Below are 17,857 nucleotides of genomic sequence, written 5' to 3' on the forward strand. Positions count from 1 at the left end.
TTTTTCACTTCACACTTGCAAGTTCTCAAAGCCCTCAGTTCCACAGACACTGACCTTCCATCTTGGAGTTTAGTTTGGTACAGCAATGCTTACATAATATCCCTTTGTTTGTTTGTTTGTTTTCTCCTTCCTATTTCAGGATAGTCAAAGGAGTGAGCTCCTAGAAACATTTCACAAACTTACCATCCCTGAGCCAGGAACCTCTGTCCATCTTGGAGTGGTAAGTGAAGTGAGAGAGATGTAAACTGAAATGTTTCATTTTCATGATGTATCATAATAGAGGAATGTCAAAAGCAATTCTGCTTTTTGGGACTTGGTACACGGATGTTGTTATCCTGTGAGGACACAGAGCTGTGAAATTCCCCTTTTCACATTTGGGGCCCTCTGCTTCTCTTTCCTTAACCTCAAATGTCTTTGAAATGCTGTTCTTTGATTGGAGGAAGATTGGATGTATTCCCCATGGAGGTTTCTCACCATATCGTCTGTGACCTGCAAGAGGTCACAGTGCAGCAACATGACATTTATTGCCCACACTTCTGCAGAACTCCTAGGTCTTGCAAGTATGCAAGGGGGACAAGAAAGGAAAGCAAAGTCACATACCTGCTGTATTAACTGTTTATCACATTGTCTGATTCCTTCTCCTCCCCTCAAGAAAAAAATCTCACACAGAAAAGAATTCATTTCATATTTGTATCTTGAGGAAAAAATAATCAAAGAACACTGGAAGAGTAGTATGTGTGGTTTTTCTTGATGGGATTGTAGTTTGAATTTAGTCCTTTGGGGTTTTTGTCTTAAAAATAAGTTCTGCAGAACAGCCTTGTGTTCCAGGTCACACTGAAGAAATACTTAAGGTGCACATTGCTGCAATTGCCGATTAGTTGTTTAGAGTTCACATAGAAACTATGGGCATGTGCAGCCACTGTTCTCCCTCTCATTTCCTTTACTCCTTCTTCTAAAGTACTTTTTGGCAACAAGCAGCTTACTCTCATCACTTCACCCTGTAATGTCAGTCGACAGGTAACAGTTGTTTGGCCTTGCCAGGTCACCAGCTGGCAGTAGATGTGTCCCGGTCCTCTTGAGGCCAGCTCTCTTATGAACAACATTTCTGTTTAAGGGGTTGAGCTGCTCCAAAGACAAAGATCAGTTGGGATATTTCAGTTTTTTCATACCAGTGGTTTCAAGGAATGCTGCTGATCTCCCCTTGTCTCAGACATTTCATGGGTGATGAAGCAAGAAAGGATATAAAAAAGCAGCCAAGGGACTGTTAGCTGTGGTGTCTTTACACATTGTACTTTGTCTATTTACAAGCCTATTTTGGGGTTGAGATGAGGTTTCTATATGTGATGAAGTTGCATATAATATTCTTGTATCTCTGCATTGCATTTTTTCAAGCAAGCTAAAAAAACCCCTTTTGTTTATACATTTGGTATCTATATTCAGTTGAACTGTTGTACCCACCCGCTATTTTGGGTTACAGACTGAACCACTGACATGAAATGGTGAGACCAACATAGTCTTTAAAAATGTGGTTTTCAAGGCACATGGAATTGACCCATAACTTTAGTAAGATGTTTTCAGATAAGTAGGTGTAAAACCCTCTCGGTAAATTTCCATCACTTCACCTCGTGCTTGAATGAAACTTAGAGATGCTGGAAGTCAGCAAAGGACCTGCCATTGTTACCTGTAGTCTGTCACGCAGCCTGTGGTGGGGCTGGGGAAAGATGGCTTGAGTTATAGACAGCCTTGAAGTTTCTTTGGCATATGCCATACATTGTGTGAGTCTGTCTGTATCTTTGTCTCTGAAGAATAATGTAACTTCTCAGGAGCATTTGGTACTTTCTATCTTAATGCATTTCACATTGCATGTGTGATAAGAGAATCCAGCGTTTGAAATCCATGACATAGTCATGCTGGTAGTTGGTAATAAATGTTGTCACTTCTGCTTATCTGAGCAACTGCTATTACTGCTGTTACTACTGCCAAGCAATAAACTTAGATTGCTTTTGACAATACTGCAATAATCAATATTTGCTCTTTTTTAGCACTCTTACTTTACTGTGCCTGACATCAGAGAGCTTCCTAGTATACCTGAAAATGTGAGTACTCAGAGAACTGTGCACTTTACATTTTGTTCAGTGTCTGCAACAATTGTTACCTGTTTCATATAATAATAGGTTATATTCTGTAAATAATGCCAGATGTTGAACTGAACTTGAGGGGGTTAATTTATAATAAGTATTGGAAGGAGAAAAATATGTTGCTGACTGCAGAAGTACATGACTAACAGGCCTTTCTAAGTACAACGTAACAGTAGATTTTAATGTTTGCTGTTTTAATTAAGATACCAAATGATGAGGGAATTGAAAGCATAAGTATGTTGAGCTGTAAGCCAAGATATTTATTTAAAAGATACAAAGCTCATATTACTATCAGCACTCTGTTATTACTCTTATTAGAACCAAGAAATCATGGCATATTAAGTGAGGAAATACAGTCTTAGCCTAGTTAAAATTGGGAAAGAGCAGTGATTGGTAACTGTGTGAGAGTGTCTCAGAGAACTGTGATGGAGTTAATTAGTGTGAAAATTTGAAACTAGAAAATAAAGTAATTGTTGCAAAGCGATGAGGAGATAACATACTGCTTTGAAATGCATTTGATTTGAAAAAACTCATCTTCATTCCCTATGTCCTTTTCATTTGTTAAAGCCTTTCTGGTACTTACTAGTCAGGCCAGGTTTGTTTGAGGCCATTTTTCAGAGACTTTTTAAGCCTCCCAAAGTTGTCTTGTGTTTTACCATGCCTCATATTGCCAGCCAGATGATAGAAAGACAATGCTGGCATTTACTTCCCTTCAATACTCTTTAATATGCTCCTGCTCTTAGCCAAATTTCTATGCCTGACATTTCAGTTTTCTTTCTCAAACATTTTGCCTTAGCACAATATACCTCAATTTATGGCATGAAAGGAAGAAAGAAAAGGGAATCATCCAGACATTTTATCTCGTTTGTGGATGATTTGTATAGCAGATAACATTTGGGGCATTTTATTTCTGTTTTAAAACATTGTTGCTAGCTTTTCTGTGTTGTAGACTTCTCATACTGACACGTATCCTGTCAGGGAATGGAGTAGATGTGCTTTCTTCTCAGGTACTTTATTTTTTCTAGAAACAGGACATATTAGGAGTAATTCAAGAGTCCATTACTGAATTTAAACCAGCTGTTAAATCCTGTCCTAATCCAGACATGAAGTTGACTTGTGTGTAGGGTTTATAGTTTTATGTTCATCTCCTTTATGCTAATCAAGCGGATCATCTGCCTTGGGCCTGCTTTAACTGATACGGAACAGCTGAATAACACAGGGCATAGTAAAGCCTTCAGGAAGTATAGCTGTATTTATGCTCTGTTGGTTATGTCTGCTGGTGATGTTCACTTTATATTCAAAGGTATGAGTCAGCTTCCCAATACATTTGAGCAGGAGACATGATGAATGCTCATGAATCAAAGGCTGTTATAAAAGCAGAGGCCTTGGGCCAGAAGGACTTGGAAACCCTTTGAAAGCTGAATGCTCAGCCTTCATGGGAGGGAGTGCTGTGTGATGCTAAAAAGCATCCTCTTTGAATCATTGAGTGGTGCTGATGTGCTTCAGAGGGAACAGGGCTATTCCAGTGTAGGTGTACTGTGCAGTGATGTCACTGTGAAGGATGGACTCTGCGGTGTCTGGGGGGAATCAGGGCAGCTCTGAGAATAGAGATGGAAGAACATTTCCTTCAATTAACAAATAAGTACAGCTCCATGCACATGCACACACCCAAATTAAAAAAGCTAGAACATGTAAGGAAGAAAAGCACTAAAAATCAAACCCACTGGTCTAACTGTTGTTGCCATTTACTGTGTTCTGTTTCTCAGGCATTTTGTTTTTCTTATTTTCCCTGAATGTTGTGTAATTTCTGATGAGCTTTTATCTGTCTGTTAGTGCAACTTGCATGTAGAATTGAAGGGTATTAGGGAATGATACAAGGACACTAAATGAGTGTAAATCCTCCTGTATTTTAATCAATTGGCCTGATTTATTCAAAATCCTGTGTTTTTATGAGTAATTACATTTTAACCCATATTGGCAAAAGTTTCAGTAGTGCCAAACTTTGAAGTTGTGTGTAATGATTAATGGAGAGATGCACAGAACTCTTATTTGGAATGTTAACAAACTGCTTGGAATGCCCAGGCTTTGTGTCAGATCAATATGTGTAATGGGTTATGAAAACATTTAGCATGGACACTTTGATGAAACAGCTAAGCATTCATTTTTTTAAGTTAGGTGAAAGATTTGTAAATGCTTTGTGAATTAAGAAATAAATGGAGTTCATTGCAAGGAATACAGGGCAAGCCTGTGCCTCTCCTAGTAGTATCTGTTGTGTTTCAGAGCAATCAGTTAATTAGCAATCTGAAATGATAACATTTTCTTGGTGATGATGTTCTGGTGTACTTTTGCGTCACTGGGTCCTAGATTTCAAGAAGCCCATTTTTTCCCTCTATAACATATGTCTTTTGCTGTGTGTTTTTTCTTAAAATCTACCCCTTCCTGTATTTCTGTATTAGCACCATGTGATGAACTCTGTTGTCTTCATTGCTTCGTTCTCCCAAACAACAGCATGACATTATTAAATATGATTAGCTAACCAGATTACTAAAATGAGTGAACTACAATCCATGTTACTGTATTTGAGCTTCACCCTGCAGAAGAGGAAGCCTATTGCTTTGTTCCTTTAGTGTGAATTTCTTCATTAGATGATGGAGGAAGGGAAGTGTATAAACATTGGGGGTTTAAATCTCAAATGTGAGTGTGCATGTGCATTTTCTGTGCAAATGGTCAAATAGGCAATTGATCTAGGAATGAGCTTTCAAAGGAGCTGAAGGGAAATTTGTAGCTCTCTCAGTGAGTTTGAGAGGAGCAGGGATAGCTGTTCCTATGTTTTCTTTTGAAAATCCCACTTTTACTCCCCCAGGAAAGGTTTCAATTGTAGGAAACAAAATACACAACAATTATACTGCAAATTGGAACGCTTTCATTTGTATTTATTTAACTCATTCATGGTTTTGTCACTTACGAGACATGTCTTTCAAAATACATGTGTAAGTCCCAATTTCATCTTCAGAGATGACAGCTTTCTTATAAATAAAACTTAGAGCTAACACGTGAAGTTCCTTAGTACCAATACATTACCATACAGCCCACATGCTTCCCAGGTGTCACTGGCAAATTTCTGATAGCAGAGAAGACTAAAACCTTATAAATTTTCCATCTGAAGGTACATTTGTGTGTCAAAACCAGTATTTCACTACAATAAACTTGACGAAAGAAGAATTGCAAATCGAGTCTCCGTGTGTGTTTTCCCCTCGCCAGTGGGTACTGTCACCTTACAAACACATCCGTGCTCGTGCATCTCTGCCTCCTCAGGCAGCACGTGAGGATTCTGGGCTGCTTTTGCCGTGCCCCTAATCTGAGTGGCATCAAAGGGACTTCAGTGCTACTTAAACATTCTTTTAATTTGCACTGTTTGCAGGAATTGTGTCGTCATGCACCATGTTTTGGCGTCGTGGAAAGATGGGTGAGAGGGGGAAGGAGAGACGTAGAGAAGACAGCTTATGTTTAGACAAAAATATCATGTTAATCAGCACAGATGGGATGAGAAATACAGAAAAAGTACATGAGAGTTTAATAGGTTTTTGGCAAAATGTGTTGGCTTTCCCCTCCCCACCTTCTTCGAATATACCTGTCTGTGCCTATAGCTTTTCTGTAACAAAGGCCTGAGTGATTGTTTTATATTAGCATGTTTGAAGCTAACCATAATGAGCTTAGTTTTTATCTATCTACATACTGGTGCAAAAGGCTTCCAAACACAATGCTTAATTTTTCTGTAGTTCTTTGTGTTTGGATGGCAAGCTGTGGAACATATTTTTGCACAGTATGAAGCCTCTTGGCAGACTTCTCAGGCCAAGTATTGGTGGTTTTAGAGTTATCTTTGGATCTGTTAAAAGTGCTAATAGGCTTTGTTGAGCTTCTTTAAGTTTCTAAATCATATTTGCTTTTTGCTTTTCTGCACTTTTTTATTTAATGATGATTAAGATTGCACTTGAATTCATGACTAATCTAATTTTGCTCTCACATGTGCTTTTTGTATAAGACTGTCTTTATCATATAGCAACCCTTTCCTATCTGTAAGAAGCTATTTGGAAGCAAATTCCCTAATTCAGCATTTTTGGGTGTATTACCTTTTCCTCCACCCCCCCTTTAAAAAAATGTTTCTATTTAAGAAGTGAAAATATCCTGTGCACACACAAATCTCTTTTTTGTTGGCCTTGCACTGTAAAAGACCCTCATTCTAGGACAGCATAATACATTTTGATGAAGTTACTGACTCAGTCACTTTCTAGCTCTAATAGTAGAGATCTTAGGATCACATTCTGCTGTTTATTAGAAGACAAATGCTTAGCAAATGATCCATGATTCATGCCACTGCAGTATGTGCACAGGGCAGTTATGTGGGTAATGGTGAATGGATGATGCTGCTGGCTGATGGGGTGATGTGGGGGATGAAGTGGCTGTAGCCTCTTCTGAAGCTTACTCTGTTTTCTGGTTTGAATTTCAGTTATTTACAATAATTTTGACATAGATATGTCTTAATATCCTGAGAGCAAAGGTGTGGAAGAAACCTGTGTTGCCTGGGACGTCTGTGTGTAAAGTTTCAGCGATGTTACTTGCTTGTGTCTTGGTCCTTCTGTCTATACTTGAGAGGCAGATTGCAAATGAGCTTTGTTTACAGTGTTTTTGCACTGCAATTAATTTTCTTTATACTGTATAAACATACTGATCACTGAAGTAAAATTATCATCAGAGATGGGCATCCACTGAAATTGGCAGAGGGAAATCTCTGTGTCCTTCCCCAGCCCACCAGCGTATTCTGTCTTCCACCAAGGGGAAACACGTGTCTGAGGGCACGAATTGAGGAGTTCAGACAACTGTGTTTAAGAAGCTGTATGTGAAACATAATCAATTTTATTATTCCAAGATTAACTCTCCAAAAGTTAGGGGAAGCAGCCTGCAATTAGGAAGTACAGTACCCAGACATAAGATGCCGTGCTGCTTGCTTTTGTTCAGCCACGTGCTGGATGTAGCATAATAGGAAGGTGAAATCTAGTTAATTTTTGTTTGTTAAGGACACTTGTTTTTGTAATATCATGACTCAAAAATTATTTTCTCTCTTCCCAGAGAAATCTGACAGAGTATTTTGTAGCAGTTGATGTCAACAACATGCTGCATCTCTATGCCAGTATGCTGTATGAGCGCCGCATCCTCATTTGTTGTAGTAAGCTGAGCACTGTAAGTAAAATGCAGAATAATTTCTTCTATGCACAGTCCTTTTAAGAAAATGACATTCATGTACAGGAAATGATCTGATGATCCCCAAGTCCTTCTTCCAGTCTCAGCAATTCTGTGCCTTCTGCATGATGGTTTTACTGAAGTTCTGTTGGCCTCTAATGTTCAAATGAAAAAGAGGTTTTTGGATACAGGAGTTCTTGGGGTTGTTTGTTACATGATGGTACAAACATTTATGCCATAATGAAATCTCTTTCTTCATAATTTACTTGACAGGAAAAGAAAATAAGTAAATGATACTGACAAATGGATGTTCCAGTACCACCTCTGGATAGACGAAGGAATGGGCTAAAATACATTGACAATTGACATTTTTGCAGTTTTGTTTGACAAGGTGTAGTCTTAGTGCTGCTTAGGCTCCATCAAGTGTCTGAGAGATGAAAGCTGCTGAATACTCTAGAGTACTTGCTTCTAAAAATGGCTGGACATCAAAACAAGCACACAGCTTGATTTAGTTCAAAGTTTTGTGTTCCTCATCTCAAGGTTTATCAGTCAATAAGATTGTGATTGTGATTTTCTTTATAAAAGAAAATGTTCTGGTTTTGTTCTGTTTGCTCTGTAAATGGGTATTGATCCCCTTCCTTTATGAATGAGAAGCGTAAGATGGTTTAACTAATTTTGCTTTCTAGTGCTATGGACTAAGTACTTGAGCCATCCTTTCTAAAACACGAGCTTCCATTTCTGTTCTGTGTGGCATTAACTAGTCTCTTACTGTATGGCCATGCCCTGCTTTGTGTTTGAGATTGAAGCTGCTTCATGGAATTGTAAGTACTACAGGGGGCTGAAATGATCCACATAAATTCATGTGAGGATGGTTTGTTGAAGGGCAGAAAGATGAAAGAGTAAGGATTCCTACTTAATCTCTGAATAACTGTTACAATGTCACTACGAAAGGTAAGTGAAACTAGGAGAGTCAGAGTAATCTCTGTGACCTGTTAGTTGTTGTTAAACGTTTACAAAGAGTTCCTCATTAACTGAAAGAATTTGAATATTATAAAGTTTCATATATGTCCTCCCTACTCAAATAAGGAAAAATACGTCCAGGGCTGGTAATTGAGACAAATGAAAGAGAGAGGTGTTGATTTCAGGTACCTAAACGGGGAAAAGAATAGTGAATTATCAGAGGGGAGGAAAGAAGAGAGGGGCTATCCAAAGCATTTCAAAAGTTGTGTGGTTGGTTGGTTTAATCTCTCCCTTTGTGACAGAGCCTGGGAAGAAGAATTACTTACCTGTCACTTTGCCTTCCTTAATGAGCCATTTCACAAGTAGGGTTGTGTTTTCTTTCCTATCTTTCTTCTATTTCTCTTCCTTTTGCCTCTGTCCAAGATAAAAGCGTGTCTGGTTCTTCAGTAGGGAGGAGTATTCATACTGTGTGTTCTTATCTTACAACTTTATATATAAACTGCTCCAAGATTGGAGTGACAGTGTAAGACAGGTTTGAAGTGTTGGGCCAGAGCCAGTGATTCCCTGCCTGCACGCTCTGCTCTGCATGTTCCAGCAGTAGGAACAAGCTGCATTATTTTATTTCAAACTGTGCTCAGCGGAAGCCAAGACCTTGTAACTGGAAACGTACCAAGCTGAGAATTCTCAGAGTGAAGTGAGGGTGGTGTGCTGCTGAGGGGGGTTGCTTTCTTTGTTTTTATTTTTTAGGGGTTTTTTAACCAAAAAGTGGAAGGGGCTTATTTGCAGTTAATTTCTTTTAACTTTGAGAGACGTGACACACTTCACTGTAAGGCTTGAATTGAATTTCAGGTAAGAGACAGAAAATCAGCCAGCCCTGGATAGAAAGTCTTTTATGGTGGGATAAATTCAGTGCCATAATGGATCAAATTTTGATTTGAAATATCTTTAATATAGCTGAGTAAGATTTAGAGGGAACTGAATGAAGCTGTTTGTTACCTGTTTTATAAACCACATGAGCCTGTGGAAGGATTATTGCCCTTTTCTGGGATATTTTTCTTTTTTCTCCTGCAAAAGGAAATTAAAATGATTAATCAAAATGGTAAACTCATTATTCAAGTTACATTTCTGTATGTATTCTATGATCTAACTACTCATAAACCCCAGATATGAACCAAAATGCATGAAAAAGCTGTGCTTGGCAGAAGTCCACCTGCTGGTGGGTGCCTGTGGCTGCAAAAATTAAGCAAGACCTTTCCTTGCATCCAGTATTGGCTCTTCCATCGTAACTCGATGGGAGCTGTTCGTGGGAAGGGCAGCAGCAGGCTGTCTCTCGTTATAAATGTTGGCTTACCTGAAGCCCAGTGACTCTTAAAAGAATTAAACTTGTGAATTTCTGTGATGTTTCTGTCTGACTCCTTCATACTGTTAGTTTTGGAGTCTTAGTGCAAAGCAAAAAATAGCATTCAAACAGAGATACTCCATTTTTGCTGGGAGTTGAGAGCTTGCTGTGTCACTGCTTCCACGCCACAGAGAACTCTGATACACAACCTCTTATCCCTGCTTGGTTTCTGGCATGCTCAGTCTCTGAGGATGAGGAAATGGTGGTCCTTAGGAAAAGACAACACATGATGAATACCATTCACCAAAGGTCCTTGTAATGCAACATAGCTGAGTTTGCACAGTTCTTGTCCTACAGTGGTCTGGCAACTGCTGGTTGAAATGTGGAAGCCCTTCCTTCCCAAGAGCTCTATTGCGGTCCTCATAACCTGCCAGTGTAAGTCCTGACCCTCAAACACAGCCCTTGCAACAGCCTTTCACTGCACAGTTCTTGTGTTGCTCAGTCTTAGTTTTCCACTTTGTTTTTAGCCCTGGGTAGTGCAGAAAAGTGATTGTACAAAGACACAAAATGGTGTGTTTTTGCAGTATATGGTGCACGTCTGTAGCCATGGGCTGCATGTGGAAAACTGGGCCCTGTGGGTGCATCAGGAGAGAGAGAGCAAAATGCACTGCAAAGTGACCTGTTGTGATTCAACATGAGTTCTAACTTTTCTATGTGTGGCAAAATCCCATTGATTTAATTCACTCATATAAGCCTTTTAGGGCATTAAATACAGAAGTGCAAAAAGTGAGCTGGTGAATCAGTGTCTGACTTGCACAGCGATCTTTTTACATTCTCTAGCAGCAGCTGCAGGGAGCTGAGGTAGTGGAACTAATCTTATTTCAAAATGCTGGATTCCTATAGTTTTGACAGTTGGGCATTCTCAGGCTGCCTTATTATTAAGTGCTTGTTTTCTGTGTGGCAATCACTAATCAGGTGAGGTCTCCAGCAAATACGCTATTTCTTTTCTACGAGCCCTTATCTTGGCAGAGTTGAAGGACAGTACTGGTGCTCACCCATGGTAGTATGCTATTTGAATTCATGCCAGATAGCAAGGTGGGAGTACATCTCAAAAATAAGTGACAGGTTCAGCTCAGATGTCTGCAGTGTTGAGCATTATGTCTGTTTAATCTTTTCTTGCTGAGTTTTAAAACCAATGGGAGGGGGCTTGGAACGGGCCTCCTTGGATTACTGAGTTCACCCCTCAACAGTGGCAGCCATGTTCTACAGTAATGCCAGGAAACAATCATTGTCGTCCTTCTAGAAGGAAGAATTACATTTTTTTTCCAAACATACTTTTGATTAGATGAACAGAAACAGCAAATATAAAGGCAAAGGTATAGTGGGAAAGCATGTCCTTTCTTCTGCTGCATCCTTTGGAACTAGGCTGTGCCTTTTGCTTAATATGTGAGAAACGAGCATTTTCTCCAGCAGGAACAATACAAAGATAAGTTGAGATATACTGGGATAGGGAGAAATCTTTAGTGTTCAAAGTTGTGTAGCTTCTAACTTTTACTGTTGTTGGTGTCCCAACATAGTGAGGTTTCCATCCCATATAGACCATAAAATAATGTTCACCTTCTAACAAAGAGCTTTCTTATTCAGAACAGGTACTTGCTCAGGTACTTGCTGTACCCTCTCTGCTTCCAAAAATGTTTCCTTAGGACAGTGGTTCAAAGGTACTTTAAGTTCTTGCATATTCTCCTTAATGGAAACAATTTTATCTGCACTGGGATGTTTTTTGAGCTTTGTGGACCCTGTTGTTGTGAAACATGTTGTAGCAGTCACTTTGATTTATGGCATGGATAAATGCAAAATAATGCTTTTGGGACAAAACACTTGTGACCATGTAAGCAATCAGCAGCTGAATAGCTGAAGTAATTATTACTGCTCAGAAAGAGACTGGGGGTTTTTAGAGAGAGACTGATCTGTGGAAGTGCCAGCTTATTACTCAGTTTTGGGCTTAGAAGCCAAGAAATTATTATGAAGGGAGTAGAGAACCAAAGAAGAGGGCATAATGCCACTAGATATGATGGCTTACCCACATTGTGAATATTGCATGAGTACTTATCTGCTCCAAATACAAAATAAAAGATGAAAAGTACAGAGAAGGGTGATGGGAACAAGCAAATACAAAAAAAACCCTTTTAGTTAGGGAAAGCAAAGTAGATTTGAGCTCTTCAGTCAGCCTGGTAAAGATACTAAGGAAGCAGGGAACTTAGTACAAATATTAAAAAGTCATGGTATAGGCTGCTTGCAAAGCTGCTCCTCACTCTGGTTCTCACCTGAACCATACTGCAGAGAGGCACGGTCATTCTCCCCAAAAATCCACGTTCTGTGGGTTTTCTTCCATGTTCTTGCCTACAAACCTGTATTTTAATGAGAAAACCAGATTCTGTTACTTACAAAGACTGCATTGGTGTTGCATAAAGTCTTTGGCATTGAACATAAGCCAAACCACATCCACAGTTGAAGTTGATTTTCCTTGATATGGGGCCTTAAGAAACTGGATTAGATCATCTTGACCATTTTCTTTACCAGTGGTGGGATCCCTGTGCTGAAGTTTTATCATTCAGTAGTCTGTCTTCGTGGAAGTTAATAATAATGAGGGTCATCTTTTTCTTTTTTTAAGGTTACATCACATCTGAGTGAATTAGGATTAATGTCACCATTTCACTTTGCTTAGTTTCATCTCTCACAACTCCAGGCCCCTGCACGGACCTCAGTCCTTTAGAATTTGTCTTTTTGGTGTTTCTAAGCAGTGTTCTGCTTCTTTCCTGTTGTCCAGACGAGCATTTTATGCTTGACTTCATCTTACCTTCAAATAACGGGTAGGCTTTTGTTGGGGATTGTTTTCAAAATGTGTCTCACAAGTGAACACATTGTAGTACTTGTGCTGGGTATCATTTGAGATTAAAAGACACTCTAAACTGCAAAACACTGTCAGGGTAGATGTGATTGCCTGTCACCTCTTAGTCTTTTCCTTGTATGTGTCTATATGAGCATTCTGATTTATTTATTTATCTTCTGGTTTCCCAAGTCTGTGTGTGTTCAAATCTTCTTCTTCTGACAGTGTTTTGAGTGTAGCTTTTGCTGAGATTTCCTTATTTAGGATTGCCACCTTCTCCATTTTAATATCCCTAGTGAATGTCACAAACATCCTGCTTATCTTCTTCTCCAAATTATTAATTCTCATTTGAAATAGAATTAAGAGATGTAATTTCCTCCAGAGCTCTGTGAGGATTCTCCCCGTGGCTTGACTGGCATTTGGGTTTGCAGTTTGTGATCTTTTCCCTTTGGCACTTGCCAGGGTCAAAAAAGTTCTGCATGAATTTTAGAAATGTAACTGAGATATGCAATGGCTCAAATGATTATTGGTGAAGGGTAATTAGATAAAAATCCCTCTTACAGGATAAACATTTAATCACTGAGTCTCGTGTGTACATTCTCAAGCAATGGATGTCACTCACGTCTGTCCATTTGTGTTACAGTTCCAGTGCAATTTTATGATATTTAATGGAGCAATTACCAGAACTGGGTGATTTGCCTTTACTGTTTTTGAGTTCCCTTTATGTTTTCATTTCCATGTTTCTGTTGCTTTGTAGAACACTGGTCTTGTTTTTTCAGGTCTTGTTTATTGGATGAATCATGTTCTCAGCCGTTTACTAAACCAGTCGGATGACAACCACCATAAACCAGTGGTGCTTCACACACCAATACCCTGTGTTCTGACAACAGCCCTGCATATTTTGTGATAGAGCATGTTGATATGAGAGCAGAACTGAATCTTTACTTTTTTTCTTCTAACTTTACCTTTTAAGCTTGGCTTTGTCTCATTTATGACCCCGTTTTAATGTGTTTTGCAGTTAACTGCCTGCATTCATGGGTCTGCAGCCATGCTCTACCCGATGTTCTGGCAGCATGTTTACATTCCTGTTCTGCCCCCACATCTATTGGACTACTGTTGGTAAGTCTGACATATACACATATGTGTGTGTAAATACATTATATCTATGTATATATATAACTTAGATTCACAACAGCTTTCATATATCTGTATAATAAGTCCTAAGTTCTCTCAGGATGCAGCTGTTACTCCAAAACTGTAAGGAAGCATGGTAAGGAAGCAACCAACCTGCTAACCTGAGGGATGTAAAGGGTAATGGGAGGCTTCCACAGGTTTGGAAGTAAATAAAAACAGAAGGAAAACATGGACCTGCTGCTGTGTGGTCACGTAGTTCAGTGCTGGAGGACATAGCAAAGGCCGAGGGACTGGGTGCCTTTGTCTTTACTGGCAAGGTCTACTGGCTGGTGTCCCTGTGCAGCAGAAACGTGGGAGGGAGGGTGGTGCTTAATGCACCCTTGGGATCAGTTTGAAAACAGAAACAGCCTCCCTCTGCCCTCTAGTAGTTTTAAAAGTCCTTCTCAGAAAAAAACCCCGAACCTAAACTTACTGTGTCATGTGGTAGCAGGCTTCAGGTGTGGCTCTGAGTGTGGAGGGTGCCTGGGTGGAGGATTTCAGCGGTAGTTTTCTCTGTGCTCATACAAGAGCAAGGAACCAGCCAGGACAGCCAGCATTCGTAAGCGAATTGCTAGGAAATGAAACACAGAGATTTAAAGCAGGCTTGTCCCGCTGCAGATGATTTAAATGTTAAATATGTGCCTCTGTCAAGAACACTCGGAAAGGAGTCTGAGAACTGTTATCTCCCGTGGAAAGGGGCCTTCCATTTACCGCTGCTGGGGAAGGGCCATTCTCGCCATTTGCAGTGCCAGCAGGTGCCTTTTCTCTGCATAATGGGCTTCGCATGTGTAATTAACACATGAAGGCTGCTGCTGCAGGCTTTTTCTTCAGGTACATGCTGCTCAGAGTTTTCAGGACAACGATGTGGACCACAAGAGGCTTTTACACTGGGTTTGAAGATTAGGTATTCAGCGACTTTCTGACAAAGACACGTTAAAAGGGGCTCAGCCGAGATCCCACAGTTGGGAGCAGAAGTGTGCAAAAAGCAAACACTTGGGCAGGGTACCCAAGGAAATACAGACACAAGTCACTGAGCTCTGCTGAATGAATTCTTTCATTGCATAACACCCTGTCCATATAAGGAGTGAGCCAGCCGGTGTGTGAAAAGTGTGAGTTAAAAATGTATCGTTATTAGGCAGATTGTAATTGCGTGCTCACAAATGTAAAGGCTGATCACCTTAGCCAGAGAAGGACTTTAATTGGAGAGGTGGCTTCACACACTGTAATTGTTTGAGTAAGTCAATTTAGCAACAATTTCTGTACCATAAATACATTTCTCAAAATAGAGCCCATCTATTGTGTAGCCATGTGAACTCAGAGGTGTCGCTTTTGCCGAGGAGGGCTGAGAATCAGCTGGGTGCTGTCTGCGGTAAGGTGGTGTCACTGCTGTTCCGTGTCTGCCTCAAGGGAAGTGACTTGAGATTATTTAAATTAAGAGTTTAATTTCATTTTAACTATTGCCTGGTTATTTCTTTTTGCAAATGTGACGTGAGAATGTGAAAGAGCTGAATTGGACACAAAATTGGAATGGATGAGAATTCTTCAGTTCTCCTGAGTATAAATCGCCCCGCTCATGCCGTTAACTGTGGCCACTCATTGACTGCTGGGTGATGCTTTTGAATCGTCTGCTCTTTTGAAAGTCACAGAGGGTGTATAGACTGTATTATTGTGAGCTTTGGAAGTTTTTGAACAGAATATATTCCACCTGTGATTATTTACTTTTAATTGTTTGAGCTGCACTGGGAACTTTTCATATAAAGGAAACTTCTGAGGTCCTGACTGATGCACTGACAGCTCCATGGCCTGAAATCTGAAAGTTGTTATTTTGTGGGGAGGGAAGGGAGACACAACAACTGTTGGATCTTTCCAGAGCTACAGAGAGGTAGAATAGCTCTCTCTGCAAAGAGCCAATGGCTAGAATAACTAACTTGCCTCCTGACACTTGAAGATCATGTTGGACGACTTCATGTATGAGAAACTCTGGGCTCAGTGCAGTTTCCCTCGGCTGTGGAGAGGTATGCTCTCCTGAGTGAGACAGGGAAAGATAGGTGGTGGGATTTTGTTACAAACCAGTGGTGACTGTACCACAAACATGCTCAATTTGAATGTGCTTCATTGACATTGGTAAAGCTCAAGTTTTCCCTGTAGCATTTTGTCCTTTATTGACATTTTACACCAAGTACTTTCCAACCACTGTGGTTTCTCATTTTTTTCCAGTTTGCTCTTTGCTGATTCTTTTCACTTGTAATGGATCATTTTCTTCTCATTTCCCTCCTGAAAGGATTTTTTAAAACTTAATATTTGTGTTCACCTGCAGCCCTCATTCACCCAACCACAGACCTGAAAATGCCAAAGGCCTGTGTCTTCAAAATGTGGGTTCTTGATGCCCTTGCTGTTTGTACTAGGGATGCTGAGTCAGTAACAGTGCTGTACATGTGTCTGGAATGACTTCAGTCCTCTGTTCCCTATCATTTAGATTTATTCAGGGCAGGGGGAAGCAAGGGGAAGAGTGCTATCCTTTACTTTTATTTTTTAATTAGGCACCATTCCTTGACATATTTTCTGCCAAGGGAAAGGTTTTGGGCGGAGGACACTAGAAATTGATGGGAATCCTATCATTAAATTTCACACCTTAATGCACAGTTGCTTGCTCCTTTGAATACAGAACAACAGAGGAAACATGAAGCACTGCTGGTTGGGGTTTTTGTTTTGGGGGTTTTTTTGGAAAAAGAAAGCAGCACATGGCAGCAGGAGCCAAAAGTCCTGGGTAACGAGACACTGCCACCAAGCAGCAGTAGCCAAGCACAGGCAGCTACTTAAACTTGGCCAGATCTTGTCCATCTATTTTGTTGTTGGGAATTTAAACATTTCTTGATGTCAGAGAAACAGTCTATTAATTTTCTTCCCTACTTCTTCCAGTTTGTTGTTTCACGTGCTATAAAACCACTCCCCCTGTGTCTGTTCTCTGCCTTTTCACTCTCAGTGTCTGTGTTTAAAATTAGCTTGTAAGAAAAGCCTATCTTTGACCTGGTGACACAGATTAGCATGTTCCCTAAGTCCCAGAGCATTGTCACTCAGGTTATTCTGTGGGCTTTTACCAGAGGCAACAGTATATCTTCTGGGGTGATTAAAACAATCTTTTATATTAGATAGACTGCTTAGCAGCCAACGTTAATGTATTCTGAGAGCCACCTTCTTCGAGCACCCTGCCACAGCTGCTCAACAAACCTCTCTATTGGTGCAGTTTCCCCTTTCTCCTGGAGTTTTTTTAGCTCCCTTTCTCTTGTTTTCTAAATCTGCATCTAGTTCAATATGCTCCTTTAAGTAGGTGGAGGGGGCAACTGGGGGCGAGTCCTCCTGCTGCTCAGGAAACAATGGTTCCTTCGGCAGGAGCCTCCTGGTTGGTGTTTCCATTGAGCCTGGTACATGTGTGCTCACTGAAAGCTCCTGGAGCTGCTCCTCTGGTTTCTTAGCTGTATGTTTTCTGCATCATTCCAATTTATGCAGTTAAATTTCTAATTTGCATCAATTACCCCAACAAATTTCGGATTGAATTCTGTTGCATTTCAATGAGTAATCGGCAGAGAAGCCAGGAGACTACCTCAGAGAGTAAAGTACTGCTGATGTGAGAGAGAGCACAGTAAGTCAGAATTTGTGTATCTAGACACGAACTTAATAAATGTGATCTAATGAGTTTTCCTGGAACAATAATGCAAAATAGTGCAAATCCCTGTGTAAACCAGAAATCTTCTTGAGATCTTTGGGGCTTACATTACTTTTTCTGGTGAATTGCAGTGTTTTTTAAGGGAGGGGTTTTTCACTTAAGAGGAAATGTCCCTCTATTTCACCTGCTTCTCTTCCAATTAGTAGTTGCCCACCTCTTGGGAGCATAATTAAGAGGTCTCTAGTTAGCCTAAGGAAACGAATTAAAGAAATTGTAAAAATGCAGCTGTAATAAATGTGCAATATGTAGCCATTAAGTCCACAATATCCATATTCATGCTTATGCATTGCTACTTTAATGATTTGATATTTACCTATATAACTCATTTGATTATAAATAACACTGATTGCATTGGGAACCGGGGCAGCACAAGAGGAGTAATAGCCTTTCTCTTTGTT

General features: G+C 40.0%; 1 protein-coding gene across 5 annotated transcripts in view; it reads left to right on the forward strand.

Moving 5' to 3' along the window:
* DENND1A (DENN domain containing 1A) overlaps positions 1 to 17,857 on the forward strand; it is a 177,557-nt gene that overhangs the window by 73,549 nt on the left and 86,151 nt on the right. For all 5 annotated transcript variants that reach the window (XM_062011582.1, XM_062011584.1, XM_062011585.1 and 2 more), the window contains exons 7-10: positions 140 to 220; positions 2,043 to 2,096; positions 7,266 to 7,376; positions 13,581 to 13,681. In XM_062011582.1, coding sequence (XP_061867566.1) covers positions 140 to 220; positions 2,043 to 2,096; positions 7,266 to 7,376; positions 13,581 to 13,681 — 347 coding nt within the window. The remainder of the gene's footprint in view (positions 1 to 139; positions 221 to 2,042; positions 2,097 to 7,265; positions 7,377 to 13,580; positions 13,682 to 17,857) is intronic.

This window comes from Colius striatus, chromosome 19 (assembly GCF_028858725.1).
Source record: "Colius striatus isolate bColStr4 chromosome 19, bColStr4.1.hap1, whole genome shotgun sequence".
NCBI classification, from domain to species: Eukaryota; Metazoa; Chordata; class Aves; order Coliiformes; family Coliidae; genus Colius; species Colius striatus.